Here is a 23,565-nt window from a genome sequence, read left to right on the forward strand (position 1 = left end):
AGACTGATAGCTTGTGCTCATATTTTGATGCATTTTATTAGCTCCACTGCAATTCAGCAAGATATATTTTGAACCATCTTGAACAGCATAGCTGGAACGTTTCCTATTATGCAGGCAAATATTGGACAAATTCAAAAATGAAAATGATTATTAACAGTTCTTAGGCATAGAATGAACATATTTCAGCTCTTTTGGTGTGAAAGCTGTTTATAAAATATATTAAACACATAACTGCACAGTGTAAGCCACCAAATGTTGGAATAGTTCAGAAATACAATTTAAAAAAAAAAACTGCTTTACTATATTTCAGTTATTTTAAAGTTTGGAACAGACAGCACAGGTATGTAATCAGATGTTTATGTTTTAACCTCTTCATGCATCACATACTATTAGTTACTGACTACATGCTTAATGTGAGGTAACACATCTCATTTCCTTTGAGAGCTTACTGAAGTTTGGTTTCTGAGAGGTCAAGGCAATATGCAAGCACTGGTTGAGATGTGAGTCGGTGAGTCTATTGCGCTTTTTGTCCTTAATTAGATTCATCACTGAAAACCCCGACTCGCATATGTAAGTGGATCCGAACATTGTCAAAATGTATATAGCGAGTCTTTTAGAGTTCGGATACTGATGAACAGAGTGTGCCCAAAATTCACACAGTCTCTCCTCTCTGAACTTGGCTTTTAGGACATCATTAGCCTGCATCTGGACCAGTTCCAGCTGGAAAGCGCCCTCACTGATAGCAGGCACAGCGTTTTTTGCCTCTGCTGGGCAGCTCCCGGTGACAGCAACGGCGAACGGGTTGCGCACAAACAGTAGCAGTTGCTGTGGGATTTTGAAGTTGTGAAACCGCGATCTGAAGTTCTCTGACAGATTTTTTAACAGTGCTACCATTCGTGACAGCACAATCCCATTTGTAGGAACATCACGCAGGGTAGGGAAGTGAAGTTTTTTCCCCTCTATGTCCGCCACGAATACGCCCAAGGTTGTCTGAAAAGCGCTCACTTTTTCAAAGAGCTCTCCCACATTCGAATCCCCACCTTGGAGCTGCAGGTTAAGATGGTTCAAGTGATTAGTGATATCACACAGAAATGCAACCAGAGCCACAGATTCCTGATCTTGCATAAACTGAGAGAACTCATCTGCTTTCTTTGTTTTTTGACCGGAAAGAAATTCTGTGATTTCTTTGCGCAGTGCAAAGAAGCGCTGTAGGACTCGCCCCCTGCTCAGCCATCTGACATCATTGTGCTGTAGTAGGTCTGAATATTGAGCTTCTTGCTCCTGTAGTAGCATTTTGAAAAGCCGGTGCTGTAAACTTGAAGTTGAGCGAATGTGATTTACAATTTTGATCACTGTGTCCATCACTCCTTTCATTTCACCAGACAGTTTGGCACACAACACCGTCTGGTGAATGATGCAGTGTAGTGAACTAACTGTGGGGTGGTCCGCTATGAGACGTGATGCTAAGCCCCTCTCTCGTCCTATCATAGATGGCCCACCGTCAGTTACAAGGAGGTTGATTTTATCCAGCTCCAGAGAATTCTTATCAAAGAAACTTTTCATAGAATTGTACATGGCCTCACCTGTTGCATTGCTCTTGATGGGCAAAAGGCACAGCAGCTCCTCTTTGAAAAGCTCCCCGTTAAAATATCTCACAAACACGGACAGCTGTGCAGTGTCTGTTGCATCTGTAGACTCGTCCATAGCTATTGACATGTAATCCACACACTTCAGTTCAGCAAGTAAAGTAGAAAAACTGTCCTCATACAAAGTTTCTAGTCTCCGTGCCGCCGTTGAATCCGAAAGCTGAACCTGCTTCACGCGGTTAACGATGTCATCTTTGTGTTTGTCACCGGCAAACAACTCCTCCACGATTCCCAAAGTGCACACTTTCACAAGCTCAGCGTCCACAAATGGCTTGCCCTTTTTAGCCAGCTCCCAGGTTACACGCAGTGAAGCAGCGGTGGCTTTTTCAGCAGCAGTAGTGGAAGTCGTCAAGATTGTTGATGTGGTAGCATAAGACAACTTTAAGGCCTCAGTCTTGTCTTTTCGTGCAATGCTACCAACCGGGAAAGCTGCACTGAAGCTAGCATGTTTTGACTCGTAATGCCGCTTAATGTTAGCAACTTTGCATACAGCAACTGTCTTTTGGCAAATTAAACACAACGGTTTTGCGTTGGCATGAGGTGGCAAAATGAATGCAAAATCATCTGTCCATTTGTTATTAAACTGTCTGTTTTCAAGGTCAACTTTTCTCCGCTTACTAACCTCACTCATTTTTTGCCAAGATATTCATTTAAGGACACGTCTTTTCCTCGCAGATCAGCAGTGATTCTTGACCTGCGCAAACTGTTCACTACCTTAAAGGCCCAAATCATTAGGACCTAAAGGGCCGTGTACAAACTAATGATTCTGTCTTACAGACAGTTCACTTTGTGAACACAAGGGGGAATTATTCAGCATTTGTTACACAATAAAAGGGAAAATTATTTTAATTTTGAGCAATTACAAGAAATGGCCGCGGGCCGGTCACCAGCCAATCACGGGCCGGATTTGGCCCGCGGGCCGTGAGATGAGTATGACTGCTCTAGGTTAAAGTAGGTCTTTCAAAAATCATAAGCGTCTCACAGTCAGGATTTATGAAAGGTTGGTTAATTCATAATAATATCAGATTGGTTTTAGATCTTATAGATTGCAGCGACCTGGTACAAGATGATGCTTATATATTATTTCTTGACTTTCAAAAAGCACTTGATTCAGTTGAATATCTTTTTATTTATGATACAATAAAATCTTTTTGGATTTGGTGCATATTTTTTTGGGATATTTAATTAAGATGTTACACACAGATATAATCGCTGTGTTTCCATTCCTGAAGGTCCAAGATTCAACATAGGAAGAGGAATAAGACAAGGGTGCAGTTTATCTCCATTATTGTTTATTACTGTTGCTGACTTATTGTCTATTTGGTTAACTCTGAAATTGAAGGCCTTACTCTAGATAGAAAGAAAATAGTTATTAGTAAATTAGAGGATGACACGACACTCTTTTTGAAAAATAAGGAACAAATACCTGTGGCTCTTTCAGGTGGTGGAATCATTGTCCCAGGCTTCGGGCCTAATTCTTAACCTTAAGCTTTCACGACAGTTCATGAATATATGTTGTATAGTATCCCAGTGAAAAAGGAGGTTCGATACTTTGGTATTTGGGTGTCCTAAGATAGTAACAGCAAGAACATCCAGAAGCCAAGTCAAAAATCCAGAAGAATTCTAAATAATTGGCTGCAAAGAGACAACATTGTTTGGAAGATCATTATTGACAAAAATTGAATTTACCTCCAGACTAATATACCCCACTTACTCTTTACCTCTCCACAAAACCCATGAAGGAAATAAACGCCCTCATTTTCAGCTTCATTTGGAAAAATAAACATTGCTGTGTCAGGAAAGCAGACATGATCAAAAGCTTTGAAGAAGGAGGAATAAAAGTGATTGATTTTGAAACTATGAATGGTGTACTAAAGCTAAGATGGGTTCAGTCCTTTTTAAGAAGTAGCGAGGACATTTGGTTCTCTTTACCCAAGTGTGTGTTTAAGAAATTAGGTGGTATAGATCTCCTCTTGAAATGTGACTTTGAGGTTTCTAAATTACCCGTGAAACTCTCGGCCCTCCATCAACAGGTTCTGTTGTACTGGAAGATGATTTACAAACATAACTTTAGTCCACACAGTGTCCCACTGTGGAACAACAGAATGATTCTAAGGAGAAGGAAATCAATATTCATGGAGGGAGGGATGGATAAACAAATTTGGTCCATTGTTCATTTAATGAACGATAAAGGGGATCAATTAAAATATGAGGAATTTAGCAATAAATATAAAATAATCTGTACCCCTGAGGATTACATGTGATTGATAATATTCCAATTGCAATGATTATTATAATGAGGAATAACTTAGAGTAGACCCCAACCCCCAGATTGCATAAAACAATCATCAATGATATAAACTTTGTAGATAAAAAATGTACTAACCTAGTCTTGAGAAAAATTTTAAATGATAAGATTTATCCTGGGTCCTCTAAAAGAACATGTCATTGAAAAAAACTTTAACAAACAAGAAATTCTATCAATCAGAACTAATTTTTTAAATTTTCCAATCCCTCCTAAAGTTAAAGAAACCCACTTTAAAATTTTAAATGAAATTTATCCTTCACAGGAATTCATTAAAAGAATATTCAAATTTGAAATATGAGGAGTGTTATTTTTGTAAATCATCGTTGGAATCAACAGAACGTTATACATAACTGGTCAATGTCTAAGTCTCTTCAAATAGATTCTTTTTCTTGGAAAGGGATCAAATATGGTATCAATAAGAAATAAAAAAGTTGAATATTAGATAAATAATATTATTTTCATTTAAAAAAATGACTTTAAAAAAAATTAATACAGACCCTGCAGTCAAACTTTTCTCACTTATTTCGAAATTTATTTTTTTATAAACCCTAGATTCAGTGTTTTCTTTTATATGGTTTTTGAAATTTTTTAAAACCTTTTTCTCATTGGTTTCCATATTGAGCTGTTATAAATACTCATATTCTGTTTTTCCTTATTTTATTTATTTTTCTTTCTCTAACTAAGTTGTTAGTTAGGGAGGTTTTATTTAAGATTTTTTTTTTAAAAACCTAAATTTGAAATGGTCATTGTCAATATGTGTGTATAAGTGTTATTTATTTATTTATTTTTGCATTGTTTTATTGTTTAATTTTTTAAAAAAAAGGATAAACCCAAACAGAGGAAGTGACGTTAAAGCTTCACGTCATTGTATCGTTTTGGTCGGTTTGCTGTGACGTCATGTTCAGACATGTTCTTTAAATCCTTTACAAGAATAAATGCTAAAAAACAAAATAAACCGGATTTCCTTTGAAACGTGACTAAAACAGTAATTTGAGCGGGTCTCTGTCAGGGGCCCGCCCCCTATACTTTTACTTTGAAAGCGCTGGGAGGAAGTGTGTGTCAGCTGTTTCGGGCTCAGCGGGAGCAGCGAGCCGCCGGCCGCAGCCCGTATTGATGACTGATCGGTGATGGCTAAATGGGGTGAAGGAGACCCTCGATGGATCGTGGAGGAGAGAACCGACGCGACGAACGTCAACAACTGGCACTGGTGTGTCCCATGACCGCGGCTGTGGTACTGTGGACACTGCTGCTGGTTCATAATGATAATACACGGATCCGTGTGAGCCGGACAGATTGAGGCAGGTGAAGGTTCAGGTAACGTTGCTGATGGATCACTGACAGGAAATACTAGAAGCTCAGTCATGTGACCTGCTGACGTCCATCTTCAGGTGTATTAAAGCTTTTATTTTTTGAGTCAAAGCCTCAGGTGTTTGTAGAGCAACGTGTGGGGGTGTGGCCTCCTAAAGGTAACTGAGCTCATTTCTATGGCAACAGCCTGATTATTTTCATGACTAACTGATGGCCCTGAGCGCAGAAGAAGAAACCTCTAGAACGGTGTGTGTGTGATACTGTAGGATGGGTTATTTTAAACTGTGTGTGTGTCATATGTGAGTGTGTTACATATATATGTGTGTGTGTAATGTGAGCCAGCAGCTGCTTCAGTGTGTTCAGAGGTATTTTTAAAGGCTGTGATGTCAGAGGTGGGCGGGCTGACCGTCTTCTGTCCCCCATCAGGACGGAGCGGGATGTGTCCTCCTGGTCCTCCGAGTGCCTCCGGAAGCTCCTCCTCGGTGTGCGGGTGGAGGGAGCCGAGGGAGTCTGCAAGCTGACGGATGTCACCAAGCTGGAGGGCGAAGCTTCCATCAACAACCGCAAAGGGAAGCTCTTCTACTTCTATGAGTGGCAGCTGAGGGCCAGCTGGCTGGGTTAGTGATGTCACTGATGAGGTCATCCATGCACAATGGAAGGCCATGAGGCTCAGTTCAGACCGCACTGTAACCTCCACGCAGCCCGTCTGCCACCACAGTCCTGCAGAGCAGGCCTCAGAGCTCGCTGCCTCCAGGCTCTCGTTTTCTGAAGCGTTGTTGTGTTCTTGTTTTTGATGTGTGGGGTTATTATTCCCTGTTTTCTGTTGTTTCGTAGATTTGTTTTTATCCGTAAGCTTGTTTCTTATTTATAATATTGTCAGTTTGTGTGTCTTTCTGTTGTCAGTCAGCATGTTACAGCAGTGGTTTTCCTTTATATGTTTTTATTTATTTACTGTGCTGGAAAAGTTCATTTTTCTAGAAATGAGAGCGGCTCCATCCAAAGTGGGACGGATGCAGTCTCTGCTAACAGAGCGGGGGGGGGGGGGGGGGGGGGGGGGGCAAGGGCACCCAGGGCTGCTCTTCTGCTGGCGGTAACCGTTTCCTGTTTCCTGTGTAGGGACGTCCTGCGGTGGAGTGAAGTTCAGAGGAACCGTCGACGTGTCCAACCTGTCTGACGAGAACAGCGAGGACGAGCTGGACGTGAGTGTGACTGTCCTGATACGGAGCAGCGGGAGAGTCGCACAGATCCCAGTGAAGCAGTGATTTAATGAGGATTAATGCCTAAATTCATTTACAAATCACTTTAAAATTTTTATTGAGACATTAATAAAGTAATTTATTGTTCGAAAACTTAATGGATAAAAAAGGAATTTTAGATATTTATCTGAACTATTAATCCAATAATAAATACTTCAAATGGTAAATGGACTAGTTCTTATATAGCGCTTTTCTACTCAGTATGAGCACTCAAAGCGCTTATACAACCTGTGCATTCACCCATGCACTCCCATTCATACAAGCACTTCCATCATTAATTAAGCTAAGTGCTTTTTAATTAACTAACATTCACACGCATTCATACTCCGACAGAACGGTCGGAGAGCAACTTGGGGTTAAGTATCTTGCCCAAGGATACATTGGCACGTAGCCTGGAGTAGCCAGGAATCGAACCGCTGACCTTCCGATGAGTAGGTGACCTGCTCTACCTACTGAGCTACAGCCACCCCATTCTGTAAATACAATGAAAACTGTATTTACAGAAAAAACATTCAACTCTGAAAAACAACCTCATTAAAAACATTTTAAATCAGAATGAAAAAATGTTTTTAAAAAGAGAAATAAGTCAATTCAATTCAAATGTATTTATATAGCATCAAAATCAGGATAAACAGTCGCCTCAAGGCGCTTTGTATTGTGGGTAAAGACCCTACAATAATACAGAGAAATACTATGAGCAGCACTTGGTGACAGTGGGAAGGAAAAACTCCCTTTAACAGGAAGAAACCTCCATCAGAACCAGGCTCAGGGAGGGGGGGTCATCTGCTGAGGGGGGGGGGATTAATAATAACTAATGATTAATGCAGAGTGGGGTTGTTGAGGATTCGACCTCTGTTGCTGGGTACCAGATTAACTGACCACTGCAGGGGTCAGAGAGCACAGACTCATCAGAGGGATTTAAACATTTAATGATGAACTGAAGCAGCCTTGATACATGGCAGTTTCTGTAGATACATAACATAAAGAAAGATGCACAGTCTGCATACACACATTCAACATATAGACTGAAAACTAGCAATCACACAATAATGCTAATTAGCGTAATGCTAACGCTCGATTATGCTAACGCTACAAATCGGACATTCTATAGAGCTCAAAACACGATCTAACCGGATCTAACATTGTCAGAAGTGATAACCAATTTAAACATATCATCATGCTTTCTCATAAACACAACTTACATCGTCAGTGACTGCTGTACTGCTGCTAGTATGACAAGCGAAGCTGAACACACCGGAAACAGGAAATGAACTAGGCACTTTCAAAATAAACAGGTGTTTCAGAATAAAGGTCTAACTGTATGAACGTCTCTACTTGAAGAATTCTTAACAGGGGTATAAACAGAGTGCATCATGGGAACCCTGCAGCCTTGGCTTACTGCAGTTGGATTTATTGTTGCCTTCTTGAAGCAGGAGCTCCACATCGAAGCTGTTTTTGACTTTTTACGTCTCGTCTTTCCTGCATTTTAACAACCAGTGATTTCATCATTATTAATGCCAGAAAAAAATCTTTATTTTAATTTGACCTTTGAACCAATTTCTTTCCTTCTTTCTTTTTAAATTGCATTTTTAACACTAGGACCATCCATCCATTTCCTTCTGCTTATCCTTTTCAGGGTCTCGGGGGGCTGGAGCCTGTCCCAGCTGTCATAGGGCGAGAGGTGGGGTACACCTGGTCAGGTCACCAGCCTGTCACAGGGCCAACACAGAGAGACAGACAGTGGGCAGTTTAGAATCAGCAGTTAACCTAACACCACTAACTGCATGTCTGCATGCCGGAGAACCCGCAGAGAACCCGCACAGAAAGGTGGATTCAAACCCAGGACCTTCTAGCTGTGTGGAAACAGTGCTAACCACCGCGCCACCGTGCTGCCCACACTAGAACCACCAAGGGGGTAGTTTTGACCCCCTTGGTGGTTCTAACAATCCTGTAACTCGGGTAAAATAAACCCATCAGCTCAGCCTTCACTGAGCTCATTCATCAGATAGTGACTTTTGTGTAGGAGCACATTTTTAAGCACCTCCAGCTGACTGCTGCAGGATTAGGTCTATCTAAATAAATCTACCCTTTATTTACTGAAGACAAAGCTCTCACTGACATTAAAGTGTTTTTCCAAAATTAATGTGAACTTTTCATGATGTTCCCCTATAATAATTACACTCAGATGTGTTATCTGTTGTACCCTTTGTTTATTAGTTTATCTAAATGTGTATTTATCTTTATGGTCTATAATGAAATGATCTAAATATTTATAAAACTACAAAAATCCTGCCTTAAATACTTGAATCTCACTTAAGATGAAAAAATATGCTTTTCTGTAAATCTGTTTTTCTTCCTTTGAAGGATTTATCAATGGATTAATACTCCATAGAAATATTTATTTAGAATTCCTTTTTATTGTCCATGAAATGATCCAATAATTTATCAATGTCTAAATAAATAAAAAAAACTAAAAAGTAATCAGTAAATTAATTTACGAATGCATGTTTTATTACACAATTCATTATTAAATCACAAAATGCTTTATTTTGATCTGTGTGACTGCTGCTCCTCATGTACTGGTGCGTGTACTGACGCTCATTTTGCTATCCAGATCTCTGTGGCTCTGTGTAAGGACCAGCCCAACACGCCCCTCTTGGACCTCATGAAGAGGTCTGGGGTTCCGGAGGTCCGCAGGGTTCTGGGAGAGTACGTCCAGCAGCTCAAATCAGGTGTGTTACCAAAAGACATCAGGTGCTTTGTGAGCACAGGAGGTTGTAGAGCTGTTGTAGGAAGTCCTCTGTGTGTCTGAACCACATCAATCAGTATCTATCAAAGTCCTTCAGGGTCAGTCCACACAGGAAGAGGCTTGTAGCAATGTGGAAACTGAAGGTCTTGGATTTTATATGGCCCGTGTGTCTTGTCCATACATGTGTTATTTTTGGCCTGCTGGTCCAAGCAATGAATACAAATCAGCATGCAATTCCTGTTTTTAACTCATAGAGGCAGTGTTGTGTGTGCTAACTGCTTCAAAACCTCAAAAAGAAGAAGACTGAATGATTAACCAATCGCAGCCCATGCTGTGCAGTGGCGGCTCCAGAAATATTTCTCTGCAGGTGCTAAAGGGGGGCTAAGCATTGCCCCAGCAGCGCCTACCGCACTGCTCCACTTGGGAGGTAATGAGTGCCCTCTGCCTGCTGTGTGGTGCATGTAGCTTTCTGCCATGGTCTGACAGGTAGGTTTTAACCGAAGGGACCCCCCCCCACCACCATCACAGGTACAATCAGAATTTCTTTTAAAATTTTATTTAAAAAACATGGAAGAAACTGAAATATTACTATAAACAAACACAACAAAAAACAAACTGTAATACTGGGTAAGTTAAAAGTATAACAACCAACTAAAAAAATAAGTAATGTAGAATCTGGCCCAGTTGGGCAACACTGCACCATCCACCAACATTTGTCCGAACCATCTAGTTTCATATTTGTGTTATTTTTTCATCAGGATTCAGGTTCACACAAACACTGTGAATTAATGACCATATTTACAGTATTATATATAGGGATGGGAATTGATAAGAATTTAGCAGTTCCCATTCCATTATCGATATCACTTATCAATTCGATTCTCTTCTCGATTCTCATCGGGTTAGTGAATAAAATGTACCACAAATGGTTTGGTTTGCATTAACTCTTTTTAATATAAAGTAGAACAAAATTAAAAGTGGTATAAAAAAAAGAATTCCTCTTTCAAAATTAATAGTAATAATATTTTAACATAAAATACAACAGCGAGGTGAGCGAGAAGCAGCCTCTGAGCCAGCCAGACTCTGACAGTCCTCACCAACTAAATGTTACAGGAGATGGAGATTATTCATACACTATAGTGAAAACAGTACAGCCAAATAGGGTTGCAACTATTGATTATTCCATTTATTGAGTGATCGGATTAGAAATACTTTTCTCGTATTAACAATTCATTTGCATATTTTAACTTCCATACTGCAGTTTTTTTTGTTTTTTTTTTGCTGTGTGAAACAAACAGCGGTGGATGGAGCAGCTACAAAGTTCTCGTTTCATCACTTATTGATCAGGTGGTTGATGAAGGACCTCCAGCTGTTTCAAAGTAAAGGTTTAACAGTGGTTACAGGAAAAAGCGCTGCTGCTTTGGACGCCAGAAAAACGTTTCCTTTCGCTCCATCCGAGCTCATCGGTAACGGCTCCGCCTTTTTTGCGCTTGCTGCGCAAGCGGCCCGATGTTTTCCTAAACACGGCAGCTTTTTTAAGTACACACGATTAGAACTCATGGAAATAGGCAAACATTCTTCAAACTTTGTTCCAGCGGACACTAAGTCATTTCCAAAACGGATTATTCGTCCACAGAAGCACCCGGAATTAATCCAAACTGCCGCTAGACCCAGGCATTTTCTCAGACCTCAAGTACACAAGTATGAACTTGCATACTTGACAAGTTCGTACTTGACAAGTACAAACTTGTCAAGTACGAACTTGACAAGTACGAACTTGTCAAGTACGGGGATTATTTCTCAACTGGAACACCAGCGTACTTGATGACATCACAGCTCAGCTCCAGTGTTTCTGTCGCCTTCCAGCTTAAATTTACTGACTGCTTGGTTTTAAAAACTTCATCTCTGAATAAAAACATGTATAAACAGCTCTGCTGCTTACTTTACAAAAACAGGTCAAATATTAAAATTATATTATTTTTATTCCAGAACACTTACACCACTTGCAACGGACATTTCTTTAGAATACAGTCAAATAAATATTAACACGTTAAAACATATAATTTGATCATTTCTGGAGCAGGCCTGTCATCAGTCTTCACGATCTCCATAAACAGCATCAGCGTGCCGATGCGATGTTCCCATTCCCGGTGAGAAGGCTATCATGTTCCTTCCTGAGTAAAATATTTATATCAGTTTTATTGATTTGCACAGGAACAATTGAAACGCCGAAATAAACCAAACATAAGCCGTTAGAGATAATCTGAGTGTATTATATCTGTGTTTAACTTCCACTCAGCAGCACTAGCGGAACAAATCAGAGCCGGGCCCTTTATACCGAAATAATAAAGCTCAAAAAACATAATTTTACAACATATACATGCCCGCAACAGCGGGTCTTACAAGCTTAACAACTTAAACAACTGTCATTTTGAAGTCCATCAAATGGACATGAAATATAACACACCAAGAGAACAACAAAAACATTAGGCTACATGTAACTAATGATAACACAAATTCAAAGCAGTTCAGCACCATGGATAGTGATGGGATTATTTTGACACCCACGTTATCTATTTCAACCCTGTATCAGTAGCTGTAGGTGCCAGATACATTTTGTCTTAAGTTGTGTTTTGATATCACGCCAGCGGTCGTGGTGACGTATTGATGCATGGATCACATGGTGTGGGTGTAACAGCTGACAGGGTTAAAGGGGTGTCATACTCACCTGCTTAGGAAATGGAGGAGAGAGGTTAGCTGGGTGGCCGTAATTTTTGTTGACCGCAACGCACCGCAATGTAACGTAACTCCATGCAAAGTAATGCATGAAGCACGAAGCTCGTATGTATTGTTTGTTTGCCAGTTTCGCTGATGATCCTCATTTAGATTCAAGCTTGGCGGTGGATCAATAAACATGACACAAACTCATCGTGGGCTTAGCGTACTTTGTTAGGAGCGAAGGCTGCGCGTCACACAAATAGACAGTTCCCAGTATTTCCTCTCAAGCGACTTAGGCCTTTGTAGTCGCTACATTATTTGTCAACAAAAAAGGTCTTAAAGGAAGCCATCGCTCGCGTAATCTACAACCAAAGGAACAGGAAGACACTAAGTAAGTGCGGCCACAACACGCCTCATCCACTGCTATCTCAACGAGAGCAGGTAAGCTTACCTGTTGTTTACTGTTGGCGGAGCTAACCCGAACTGAAGCTAAGTGAAGCCGTCTGTGTGGAAATTATGAATGGAAGTCGGCTGGATTAGTGGTGTCTGAACGCTATGTTGGTTCCGTGTTTTGGCTTGACGTCTGCACTTTGGAAATTAGAGATGCGATGCTTGGATGGAGTTTCAATGGAAAATGACTGCTGTTTTGTTGATATGAACGATCTGAATTATTAAGCGCTGTGGATGTTTTATATGCAGTGGTTTTGTGAAGATTTAAAGAAATAAGGAGAATGAGTCAAACAAATGGTGCTGCTTTATGCTCTGAAATGGAGGCTGGGAAAAGAAGGGAACACAAACTCACTGAAAAGGCCTTGGTGTATAAAATTGAAAAGCTGCAAAATGAACGCAAAGGTGTTGTTAATAAAATCAAAGCTTTGATGCCAGAAACGAAAGAGCTCATGAAACGAGAAAATGTGTCTCAAATAAAACAATTGTTGGGGAACTTGAGCAAACTACATTTAAATGCAACCACTGCTCACACTGAGCTGCTGCCACTACTTCCGCAAGATGAAGTTTTAAAACAAGATGAATGGTTCTTAAGCATTATGAAACATGCAGAAATGTTTCAAAAGGATGTTCATGAATGGATTAAGGAAACTGAGTGTCATGATTCACAACAAAAGGGTCTAACAGAAATTAAACCAGTTACATGCTTTGTGGAAACAAATGAAATAAATCAACCATTGTCAAACATTTTTAATCAAAATGAAGATAATGTTAAACCAGGTGACAGTATCTCAAATGTTGGCACTCACAGAACTGTCCAGTCACAGCGTTCCACGACTTCCTAAGCACGTCTGAAAGCCGAAGCTGAATTAGCTGCATTAGCTATTAGACAAAAGCTAATACAAGAAAGACATGCCTTGGAAGAAGAGGAAGAACGGCTGCGCAAGAGGAAGGAGAAGCTGCAACTGGAGACTGAAATCGCTGAAAAAATGGCGACACTTACCATTCTAAAGGCTCAAAGTACAATAAGTGGAAGAAGTACAAAGGTTTCAGATGGAATTAATTCATATTTGGAAAGGACAACATCTTGTCGTCTGCATAATGTCAATGCGGAAGAAATTATTCCACCAGTACTCACAAAACAAAATGAAAGCTGCTTAGTTGGAACCACGACTGCAGGGAATGCACAGCCCTCAAATAACATGGCCCCACAACCTTCAGTTATGAATTGGAACACAGTAAATATACGAAGTCCTGCTCGACATACTCTGGATGTAAATGATTCATTGGATGTAGAGGCAAACAATGTTCTGGGCATAATGAGGAAGCAGAATGAAATAACAACCATGTTAATCCAACAGCAATATCTGCTATCACTTCCAAAGCGAGAGATTCCTATTTATGATGGTAATCCATTCAACTTCCATACCTTCATAAGGGCGTTTGAGAATGGAGTTGAGAGGAATACAACAAACAATACTGATCGTCTGTACTTTTTAGAGCAGTACACAAAAGGTTACGCCAAAGAACTCATCAGGAGCTGTCATCATATTAACCCAGAGGAGGGATATTTCAGAGCAAAAGCTTTATTGAAAGAACAGTTTGGAAGTGAGCAGAAGGTTGCCTTTGCTTATTTGGACAAAGCCCTTTCGTGGCCTGCAATTAAGCCCGAAGATGTGAGGACACTTCAGGACTACAGCCTTTTCCTCAGAGGCTGTTGTAATATCATGGAGGATGTGGAATATCTGCACGATCTAGATTTGCCTTCCAATATGATGAACATCATAAAGAAGTTGCCATATAAGCTCAGAGACAGATGGAGGAGTCACGTCTGTGAGCTGCAGGAGCGACAACGAAGAAGAGCCAGATTTTCTGATATCGCTGATTTTATTGAAAAACAAGTGAGAATATTATCAGATCCTGTGTTTGGAAATATACAAGACTCACTTATAGTAACAAACAAAGGAACAAACAAACCAACGTCACAGTCTCGATCCAAAGGAACCAGCTTTGCTACCATCGTGGGTCCTACAGAGGATGATTTTCAGTCTGTTAATCGGGAAGAAGGAGTCAGACAACCAGGAAGGAAAACCTGTATTTGCTGTGGAGGAGAACACACACTGCATACATGTACTGAGTTGGGGAAAATGGCACATGTGAAAAAGATAGGCTTCTTAAAGGAAAATGGCATCTGCTTTGGCTGTTTGTGTACAGGACACATCAGTAAAGAGTGCCGTAAAAGGATTTCCTGTTCAACATGTAATCTTAAACATCCCACTATCCTTCACAAAAATTCTGTGAATGACTCTGAGCAGACAGGGAGGAGCACGGATGTCGATGTGGATGACAAGCTGGTGTCGAGTGGGCTTACAGGGGCTGGAGACCAAGACTGTAAGTTGCCCATTGTTCCGGTGCAGGTTAAATCTGTAAAGGGAAGCAAGATTATTACAACTTATGCTTTCTTGGATCAAGGCAGTACAGCAGTGTTTTGTACCGAGAACCTTATGCACAAGCTCCATCTCACAGGAAGGAAAGGACACGTTCTTCTTCGAACCATGGGCCAGGAGAAGGTTGTGAGAAGCGACATGGTGTCAGGACTGGAGGTTGCAGCATTGGATGGAAATGACTTTCTCAGGCTACCCAAAGCATACACGCAGGAGTCCATGCCTGTGTATAAAGGAAACATTCCCACGGAGAGCGATATTAAGAAGTGGCCTCATCTGCAACATATACGCTTACCTGAGATTGATGCAGGAATCGAACTCCTGATAGGAACCAATGTGCCAAAGGCCTTGGAACCATTGGAAGTGGTACGTAGTGTAGATGAGGGACCATATGCCGTCAGGACTATGTTGGGCTGGACTGTAAACGGACCACTTGCTGGGGACAGTGGAAAGATTGTTAACTGGAGTCAGCCCCACGTGACAGTAAACACTGTTACGGTTGTGCACTTGGATCAGCTTTGGCAGCAACAATTTAAAAACGATTTCCCTGAAGTTAGCCTGGATGAGCTACCGGCTATGTCAAGAGAGGATCAGAGGTTCATGGAACTAGTCACCAACTCAGTGAAGCATGTAGATGGACACTACCAGATAAACTTACCGTTGAGGCAAAGTGATGTTAGCATGCCAAATAACAGGAATGTTGTTGAACAGCGCTTACAACACCTGAAAAGGAGACTGCAGAAGGACTCAAAATTTTATAATGAGTACAACACCTTTCTGAATGAGCTGCTAGTCAAAGGTTATGCTGAGAAGGTGCCCGTAGAGGAGCAGCATCGCGGTGATGGTAAAGTGTGGTATATCCCACACCATGGAGTTTACCATCCTGTTAAAGGAAAGATCAGAGTTGTGTTCGACTGTGGAGCGAGCTACAAGGGTAACTCATTGAACGCACAGCTTCTACAAGGTCCTGACCTTACCAGCACACTTATTGGAGTTATGACCCGATTCAGAAAGGAACCAGTGGTAATTATGGCTGATATTGAGTCCATGTTTCATCAGGTACGAGTTTCCCCTGACGACATCGACCTCCTCAGATTTCTGTGGTGGCCAGACGGAGACATGGAACAGCAACCTGAAGAATTCAGAATGAGAGTGCATCTGTTTGGGGCTACCTCATCTCCCAGTTGCGCTAATTTTGCACTCAGAAGATGTGCAGAAGACTTTGGGCATAACTATAGCAATGAAACAGTGGAAAAGTTGCTGCACTGTTTTTATGTTGATGATTGCCTTGTGTCCGTGGCCACAGAATCTGAAGCAGTGGTACTTTGCTACGAACTTGGCTCTTTGTGCTCCGATGGAGGATTTTCTCTTAGGAAATGGTTGAGCAATAGACCTGGAGTGTTGGATGATATTGCAGAAAGCCACAGAGCAAAAGGCATGGAAGAACTGAATATGGAACTAGATTCTTTGCCTGTGGAGAGATTCTTGGGTGTGCAGTGGTGTATAAGATCAGATTCCTTCAAGTTTAAAATCACACTTAAAGATAGAACACTCACCCGAAGGGGAATCCTCTCGACCGTCAGTTCTATTTACGATCCTCTTGGAATGCTAAGCCCTGTGGTTTTGACTGCAAAAAAGATCTTAAAAAATTTGTGCAGACGAGGAATTGGCTGGGACGACGCATTGCCCGAGTCAGTCTCTAAGGACTGGATAAAATGGCTTCATCAGCTCCATTTGCTGGATAATTTTGAGGTCCGCAGGGGTCTCAAGACACCAGACTTTGGTGCCGTTGTCACAGCCCAGTTACATCATTTTTGTGACGCCAGTGACGATGGCTATGGAACAGTGACGTACCTCTTGTTAAGGAATAAGGACTCTGAAGTATGCAGTGCCTTTATCATGGGAAAGGCTCGAGTTGCACCGCTGAAGCTCATAACTATCCCTAGAATGGAGCTCATTGCCGCTACCATGGCCAGTCGTATGGATGTACTTTGGAGGAAAGAGTTAAGGATGGACCTGTTGGATTCTGTGTTTTGGACCGATAGTACATCTGTCCTGAAGTACATCCAGAACGAGACGTCTCGGTTTAAGGTGTTCGTGGCAAATCGGGTCTCGCAAATTCGTAAGGTTTCATGTCCTGCTCAGTGGAGGTACGTGGAAACTGCCAGCAATCCAGCGGACATGGCTTCTAGAGGTGTGAAGGTGGATCAGTTTATCAAGGACACTACGTGGTTGTCAGGGCCTCGCTTTCTGTTGGATAGGGCGTGTGAATGGCCTGTTACTCCAGAGGATAAAGATCAGCTCTCACCAGATGACCCAGAGGTAAAGAAGATTGTTATGGTAAATGCAGTACAGATGAAGGAAGAACCAGTATCTCATCTTATCCAGTACCATTCCTCATGGATACGCCTGAAGAAATCAGTGGCATGGATCTTGAGGATTAAGCACTGGCTTCTGTCCTGTAGCAGAAAGAGGAGACAAATGCATTTAATCTTATCGCAGTCAGACACTTCTGCGGAACAGCAGGAGGCCATGGAGGAGGAAATGAGCAAATTTAAAAGGACTCTTTTGGTTGGAACACTCACAGTGAAGGAATTGGATCAGGCTGAATTGGCAATTGTCAGATTTTGCCAGCAAAAATTATTTCCAGAGGAACTGTCCAGTTTGGAGAAAGGTCAGCCAATTAAGAGTTCCAGTCATCTGTGTAAACTTTGTCCACAACTGCAAGATGGGATTCTGAGAGTTGGTGGTCGCCTCAGTAAATTGTCAATGCCTGTGGAGGTGAAACATCCAATAATATTGGCCAAAGATCTCTATGTATCAGAGCTCTTGTTAAGATATATACATGAGGAAGTGGGACATGGTGGCCGTAACCATATGTTGTCTCGGCTGAGACAAAGGTACTGGATAACTGGAGCGAGTACTGCTATTAGGAAAGTGCTGGCAAAATGTGTCACTTGTCGTCGTATGAACGCCTTGCCCCTTTCCCAGCATATGGCAGATTTGCCCTATGAAAGAGTTTTACCAGATGAACCACCATTCACTCGGGTGGGAATAGATTATTTTGGGCCATTTGAAGTAAGGAGTAGGAGGAGTGTGGTGAAGAGGTATGGTGTCATTTTTACTTGTTTAGCAATCAGAGCTATTCATATTGAAGTTGCACCATCTCTGGACACTGATGCTTTCATAAACGCACTTAGGCGCTTCATTGCCAGAAGAGGTCAAGTTAAGGAGCTGCGTTCTGACAATGGAACAAACTTCACAGGAGCAGAGCGTGAGCTGAGGCTTGCCATTGATCAGTGGAATCAGGAGCAGATTAATGATAGTATGCTGCAGAAAGGAATAAAATGGAGCTTTAACCCACCAGCTGGTTCGCATCATGGAGGACCATGGGAACGGCTCATAAGATCAGTACGTCAGGTTCTTAATTCGACCTTGAGGGTGCAAAACCTGGATGAAGAGGGTCTTCACACAGTACTTTGTGAGGCTGAAGCCATCATTAACTGCCGTCCAATCATGCACGCCTCCATGGATCCAAATGACCTGGAAGCATTGACACCAAATCACCTGCTGCTCTTAAAGACCTCTCCATCGTTACCACCAGGATTGTTCCAACCCACAGACATGTATGTGCGCAGGAGGTGGAAGCAGGTTCAATACATGTCTGACCTGTTCTGGAAGAGATGGGTTAAGGAATACTTGCCGCAGTTGCAGGAGCGGCAGAAGTGGACTGGGATAAGGAGGAACCTCGCGGTTGGAGATCTTGTCCTTATCGTGGACAGCACTGCTCCTCGAAATTCATGGCTGATGGGTCGAGTGATACAAACTTTTCCAGATAGGAGGGGATTTGTGCGTCAGGTTCGGATTAAAACACGAGCTAGCTGCCTGGACCGTCCCATTACTAAGGTCTGCTTGCTGCAAGAGGCTGAGGTTGGTTAAGGACGTACTAGCCTCAGGTCTTGACATTCTGACTTTTCTTGGACTCTTTCCTGGATGTTGTTTGACTTTTAGACTTTGCACTATTTGACTCTGGACTGTTACTATTTGTTGCCTTATGATGGAAGAAGGAAGATCCCGGCGCAGATTGTTATTGATGGACATTTTTTGTTTGATGACCTCATTGTACTGAGTGTTTGATAATGTCTCATGATTGTTTGTTTGATATTGGTAATTATTGATAAATAATTAAGGGGCTGGTGTGTAGGTGCCAGATACATTTTGTCTTAAGTTGTGTTTTGATATCACGCCAGCGGTCGTGGTGACGTATTGATGCATGGATCACATGGTGTGGGTGTAACAGCTGACAGGGTTAAAGGGGTGTCATACTCACCTGCTTAGGAAATGGAGGAGAGAGGTTAGCTGGGTGGCCGTAATTTTTGTTGACCGCAACGCACCGCAATGTAACGTAACTCCATGCAAAGTAATGCATGAAGCACGAAGCTCGTATGTATTGTTTGTTTGCCAGTTTCGCTGATGATCCTCATTTAGATTCAAGCTTGGCGGTGGATCAATAAACATGACACAAACTCATCGTGGGCTCAGCGTACTTTGTTAGGAGCGAAGGCTGCGCGTCACACAAATAGACAGTTCCCAGTATTTCCTCTCAAGCGACTTAGGCCTTTGTAGTCGCTACAGTAGCTTTTAAGTTTGGTCAAACTGGCACAGCGGCCCACATGTTCACACACACAGTTTCAATATGAAGTACATTAGGCCTACTCACTACTATTTGAAAGGCATACGACGAGCCTTGCACTCCGCGAACTCGTTCATGATGCTCTGTATGTCCATTTTCTTTGCTCTCTCATTCTCTATGGACAACATGGCAAGTCCACTCAGTCTCTCCTGTCCCACTGTGCTCCTCAAGTGGTTTTTAATGAGTTTTAACTTGGAGAATGAGCGCTCAGATGTTGCAACGGTGATGGGAAGAGTCAAAAATAAAAGGAGGGCGGTGCAAACCTCACTGAATGTAGAAGTTACTGCTGGGTGGTTGACAAGGAGCATTTTTGCCAGATCAGCAACAGATTTTTGCTTTGTTATCTGGGTCCGAAAAGAGGTTCTAAAACAAAGCAGCTGGCCAGGGAAGCTGGGGGCGATGTCCCGACTGTAGTGCTCACCGGGCAGCTTGGTGTAACTCCTCATCTCCTGCTTGCAGCAGTGTGTTGGGTTGAATTGCCTCAAACATTTTCACAGTTCTGTTTAAGCTGGTGAATCTTTGGGACAGTTGCTGGATGATAATATCAAGACAGGCATTGAAAACGTGCACCTGAAAGTGGCTCTCTGCGTCAGTGAGGCGGCTGTCTTCAGAAAGTTCATCAAAGTGACGCTTAATTTTTGTGGCCCTGGTTGCTTCAAACTGCGTTTGACTTCCCCATTTTGTAGCTAGAGCCAGAGTGGCAGACTTAGCCTCAGCAAATTGCTCCCTAAACTCCATCAAAACACTGATGGCGTTTTGCAGAAGAGTAGATGCTTTCAGAATATCCGTGTCCTCAGCTTGCAGTAACTGTGAGGCAGCGTTTAGACACTCAAGAATCTTTGTTTGCATGTTGACCAAAAATATGAAAGAAAATTTTACTTTACATTCTTGAGCGCACTTGCTTCACCACGCTCCTCTTTTCTGTCACTGGTCAGGGATATTTTGACGAGGGCTTTTATAATGTCTCCATATCTGTGCCTTAACGCAAAAAGCGCATCGTGTCGAGATGACCAGCGAGTGGGACAGAGGCGTTTTATTGTGACAGTTCTGCTCTCTGGCGTCATTAATTCACTGAGGAGCGCCCATCGTTTGATACTGTGACCAAAAAAGTTGTACAGGTTCTCTACAGTGTCATAGAACTGCTTCACTCCAGGGACATTTTTAACAGAGTCATTGAGAGCAAGGTTGAGGTTATGAGCAGCGCAATGAACATAACTGTCAAGGGGCTCCCTCTCTGTTATTCTTGCCTGTACGCCTGAATAGGCACCACTCATGTTCGCGGCCCCATCATAGCCCTGTCCACGGCATTTTGACAGATCTATTCCATTTTTCTCTGCAGAGCCCAGGATTTGGTTTTCAAGCTCTGACGCTGATGAGCCCACAGTCGCTTCAAAACCCAAAAACACTTCATTGATCTGTACATCTGTTGCAATATCCATGTCATTCTTAACAACAGTCACGTAACGGTACACCTGGCTCAGCTGGTCTATCTTCGACACATCTTGCGTTGTGTCCATGATAATGGAATAAAATGGGGCTTGGTTTGTTTCATTAATTATGGCAGCTTTCACACGTTGAGACAGGATGTAAATAATCTCATCTTGAATCTGGTGACTTAGGTATTTCACTGACCCTTCTGGTCGGTTAATTAGCTCTTTCAAAACAGGGTCATAGCGAGCTAATAACTCGATTATTGACAAAAAGTTGCCAGCATTTCCCTGACCTAGAACTTCCCTGTGCCCCCTGAATGCCAGGTTGCATGAAGCCAGAGTAAGAGTGACATTTACAATGCGCTCTAGGACCTTTCTCCAAAACAAGGCTGCATTACGCACATTCCTCTCCATTTCAGCGTCTATTGTGCTGTTGAGTTTCCACTGCTCATAGACTATGAATGCACCAAGATGTACTTGCGTGGATTCATGCTTCTCAACTTTGGCAGAAAGATGTTTCCAGTCTCTTATTCCGTTTACCCATGCATTGTTGTAATATGCGACATTTCGGTTGGCAAAAAGCCAGCAAGGCTCACAGTAACAGCAGTCTAATTTGGGTGAATAGCACATCCAGCTGCAGGGAAGTTTCATCCCAACTTTAGTGGTAGAGGTGTAATAACTTTCTGAAAAACAGCGATTGTCTTTATCAGTGGGAAATGGGCCTTTGGGTCTGCAGGGGCCCATCTTAAGGATACATCTTTTAATGTTGTCATCATGGATGTTTTCAGCAAAATTGGCCCGATCAGTCGGAAAACATTCGACATTTCGGGTTTTCATCATCCGTGGTCTGCGTGTCACCTGTAGCGGGAGGAGACCTGCTGCTGCTTTCATTGTCAGTGTCCAGCGCAGGTGAGGAGGGGGGGCTGCTGGTCAGGCACAACATTTTATTCAATATTTATATAAAGTCAGTCGGTCTTGTAAAGTTTTTAGCAACCATGACTCAGTCCTGACTGTGGCAACCTTTAAAAGCCCATGTAAGACATGACTGATAGGTTATGTAAAATATGCTGTCCCAGTGACCGCGGTCAAGTGAGCCGTCAATTCTGAGCCGCGGTCAAGTGAGCCGCAGATCAGCCGCCGCTTAAATTTTCTTGCGCTTCTACCCTAAGCTTTATGGTAATGCTCGTCTTTCGTTGCCAATTTCTGTACAGCGGAACAAAAATAACCTGTAGTTGCTTTTGATTAATATATGTGTTCGCGTTCTGTAAAACACTATGACATATAACAATCACATTTATTAAATTATGGATTTTAAGACAAAGTTGTGGTGTGTGTGTGTGTGTGTTTTGGCGAAATTAAGAGAAGTACAGCCCCAGAAGTCCTTTTTTTTTTTTTTTTCCCTCGGCAAAGATGTGTTCCTTTAGTCGTGTGAAACTTGATTTCATTACAGATTTATTCAAGTCTTCCTCATGGCCTGCACAGCTGATTTTGCAGAAATCTGCGACAGGCTCCAGCCTGACAACCCATTAAAGCTTATCATTGATAGCTGACATTTTTTGTATATTCAGCTTCTGCCTTATCCACTCTACCTGGGTGTGAAATTTCATCTAAGGCTAGTTAAGGACTCCACTTAAATTACATAACAAATCTGCACAAAATTCACCAAGGTTTGTTAAATATGGAAAATATCAAAATAAATAAATTCATAAAAAATCAGTATAGGAAGCTGACGCAGAAATCTCAACAGATTATCAGTCTGCCTGACCCCCTCTGCATGTGGACCCAGTTTCATCACAAATAACTGCAGGAATCCACAGTAATCAAGCGACAAATACACTCATATTCACCCAGGTCCATGTAATATCGAAAATATATTAAAAAATTCATAAAAAATCAGCATAGGAAGCTGACGTGGAAATCTCAACAGATTATCACTCTGCCTAACCCCCTCTGCATGTGGACCCAGTTTCATCACAAATAACTGCAGGAATCCACAGTAATCAGGCGACAAATACACTCATTTTCACCCAGGTCCATTTAATATCGAAAATATCAAAATAAAAAAATTCATAAAAAATCAGCATAGGAAGCTGACGTGGAAATCTCAACAGATTATCACTCTGCCTAACCCCCTCTGCATGTGGACCCAGTTTCATCACAAATAACTGCAGGAATCCACAGTAATCAGGCGACAAATACACTCATATTCACCCAGGTCCATGTAATATCGAAAATATATTAAAAAATTCATAAAAAATCAGTATAGGAAGCTGACACAGAAATCTCAACAGATTATCACTCTGCCTGACCCCCTCTGCATGTGGACCCAGTTTCATCACAAATAACTGCAGGAATCCACACATATCAGGTGACAAATCCACTCATATTCACCCAGGTCCATGTAATATGGAAAATATATTAAAAAATTCATAAAAAATCAGCATAGGAAGCTGACGAGGAAATCTCAACAGATTATCACTCTGGCTGACCCCCTCTGCATGTGGACCCAGTTTCATCACAAATAACTGCAGGAATCCACAGTAATCAGGCGACAAATACACTCATT

The 23,565-nt window shown here is 41.9% G+C and overlaps 2 protein-coding genes across 2 annotated transcripts in view; one reads left to right on the forward strand and one right to left on the reverse strand.

The window, feature by feature from the left end:
• vipas39 (VPS33B interacting protein, apical-basolateral polarity regulator, spe-39 homolog) overlaps positions 1–7,744 on the reverse strand; it is a 28,774-nt gene extending 21,030 nt beyond the window's left edge. Inside the window, exon 1 of the mRNA XM_030720933.1 lies at positions 7,721–7,744. The gene's annotated coding sequence lies outside the window, so the exon portion shown is untranslated. The remainder of the gene's footprint in view (positions 1–7,720) is intronic.
• ahsa1a (AHA1, activator of heat shock protein ATPase homolog 1a) overlaps positions 4,949–23,565 on the forward strand; it is a 47,730-nt gene continuing 29,113 nt past the window's right edge. Inside the window, exons 1-4 of the mRNA XM_030720934.1 lie at positions 4,949–5,161; positions 5,689–5,879; positions 6,379–6,461; positions 9,133–9,250. Of these exons, the coding sequence (XP_030576794.1) occupies positions 5,082–5,161; positions 5,689–5,879; positions 6,379–6,461; positions 9,133–9,250 (472 nt within the window). The 5' untranslated portion in view covers positions 4,949–5,081. The remainder of the gene's footprint in view (positions 5,162–5,688; positions 5,880–6,378; positions 6,462–9,132; positions 9,251–23,565) is intronic.

Source organism: Archocentrus centrarchus, chromosome 24 (genome assembly GCF_007364275.1).
Source record: "Archocentrus centrarchus isolate MPI-CPG fArcCen1 chromosome 24, fArcCen1, whole genome shotgun sequence".
NCBI lineage: Eukaryota > Metazoa > Chordata > Actinopteri > Cichliformes > Cichlidae > Archocentrus > Archocentrus centrarchus.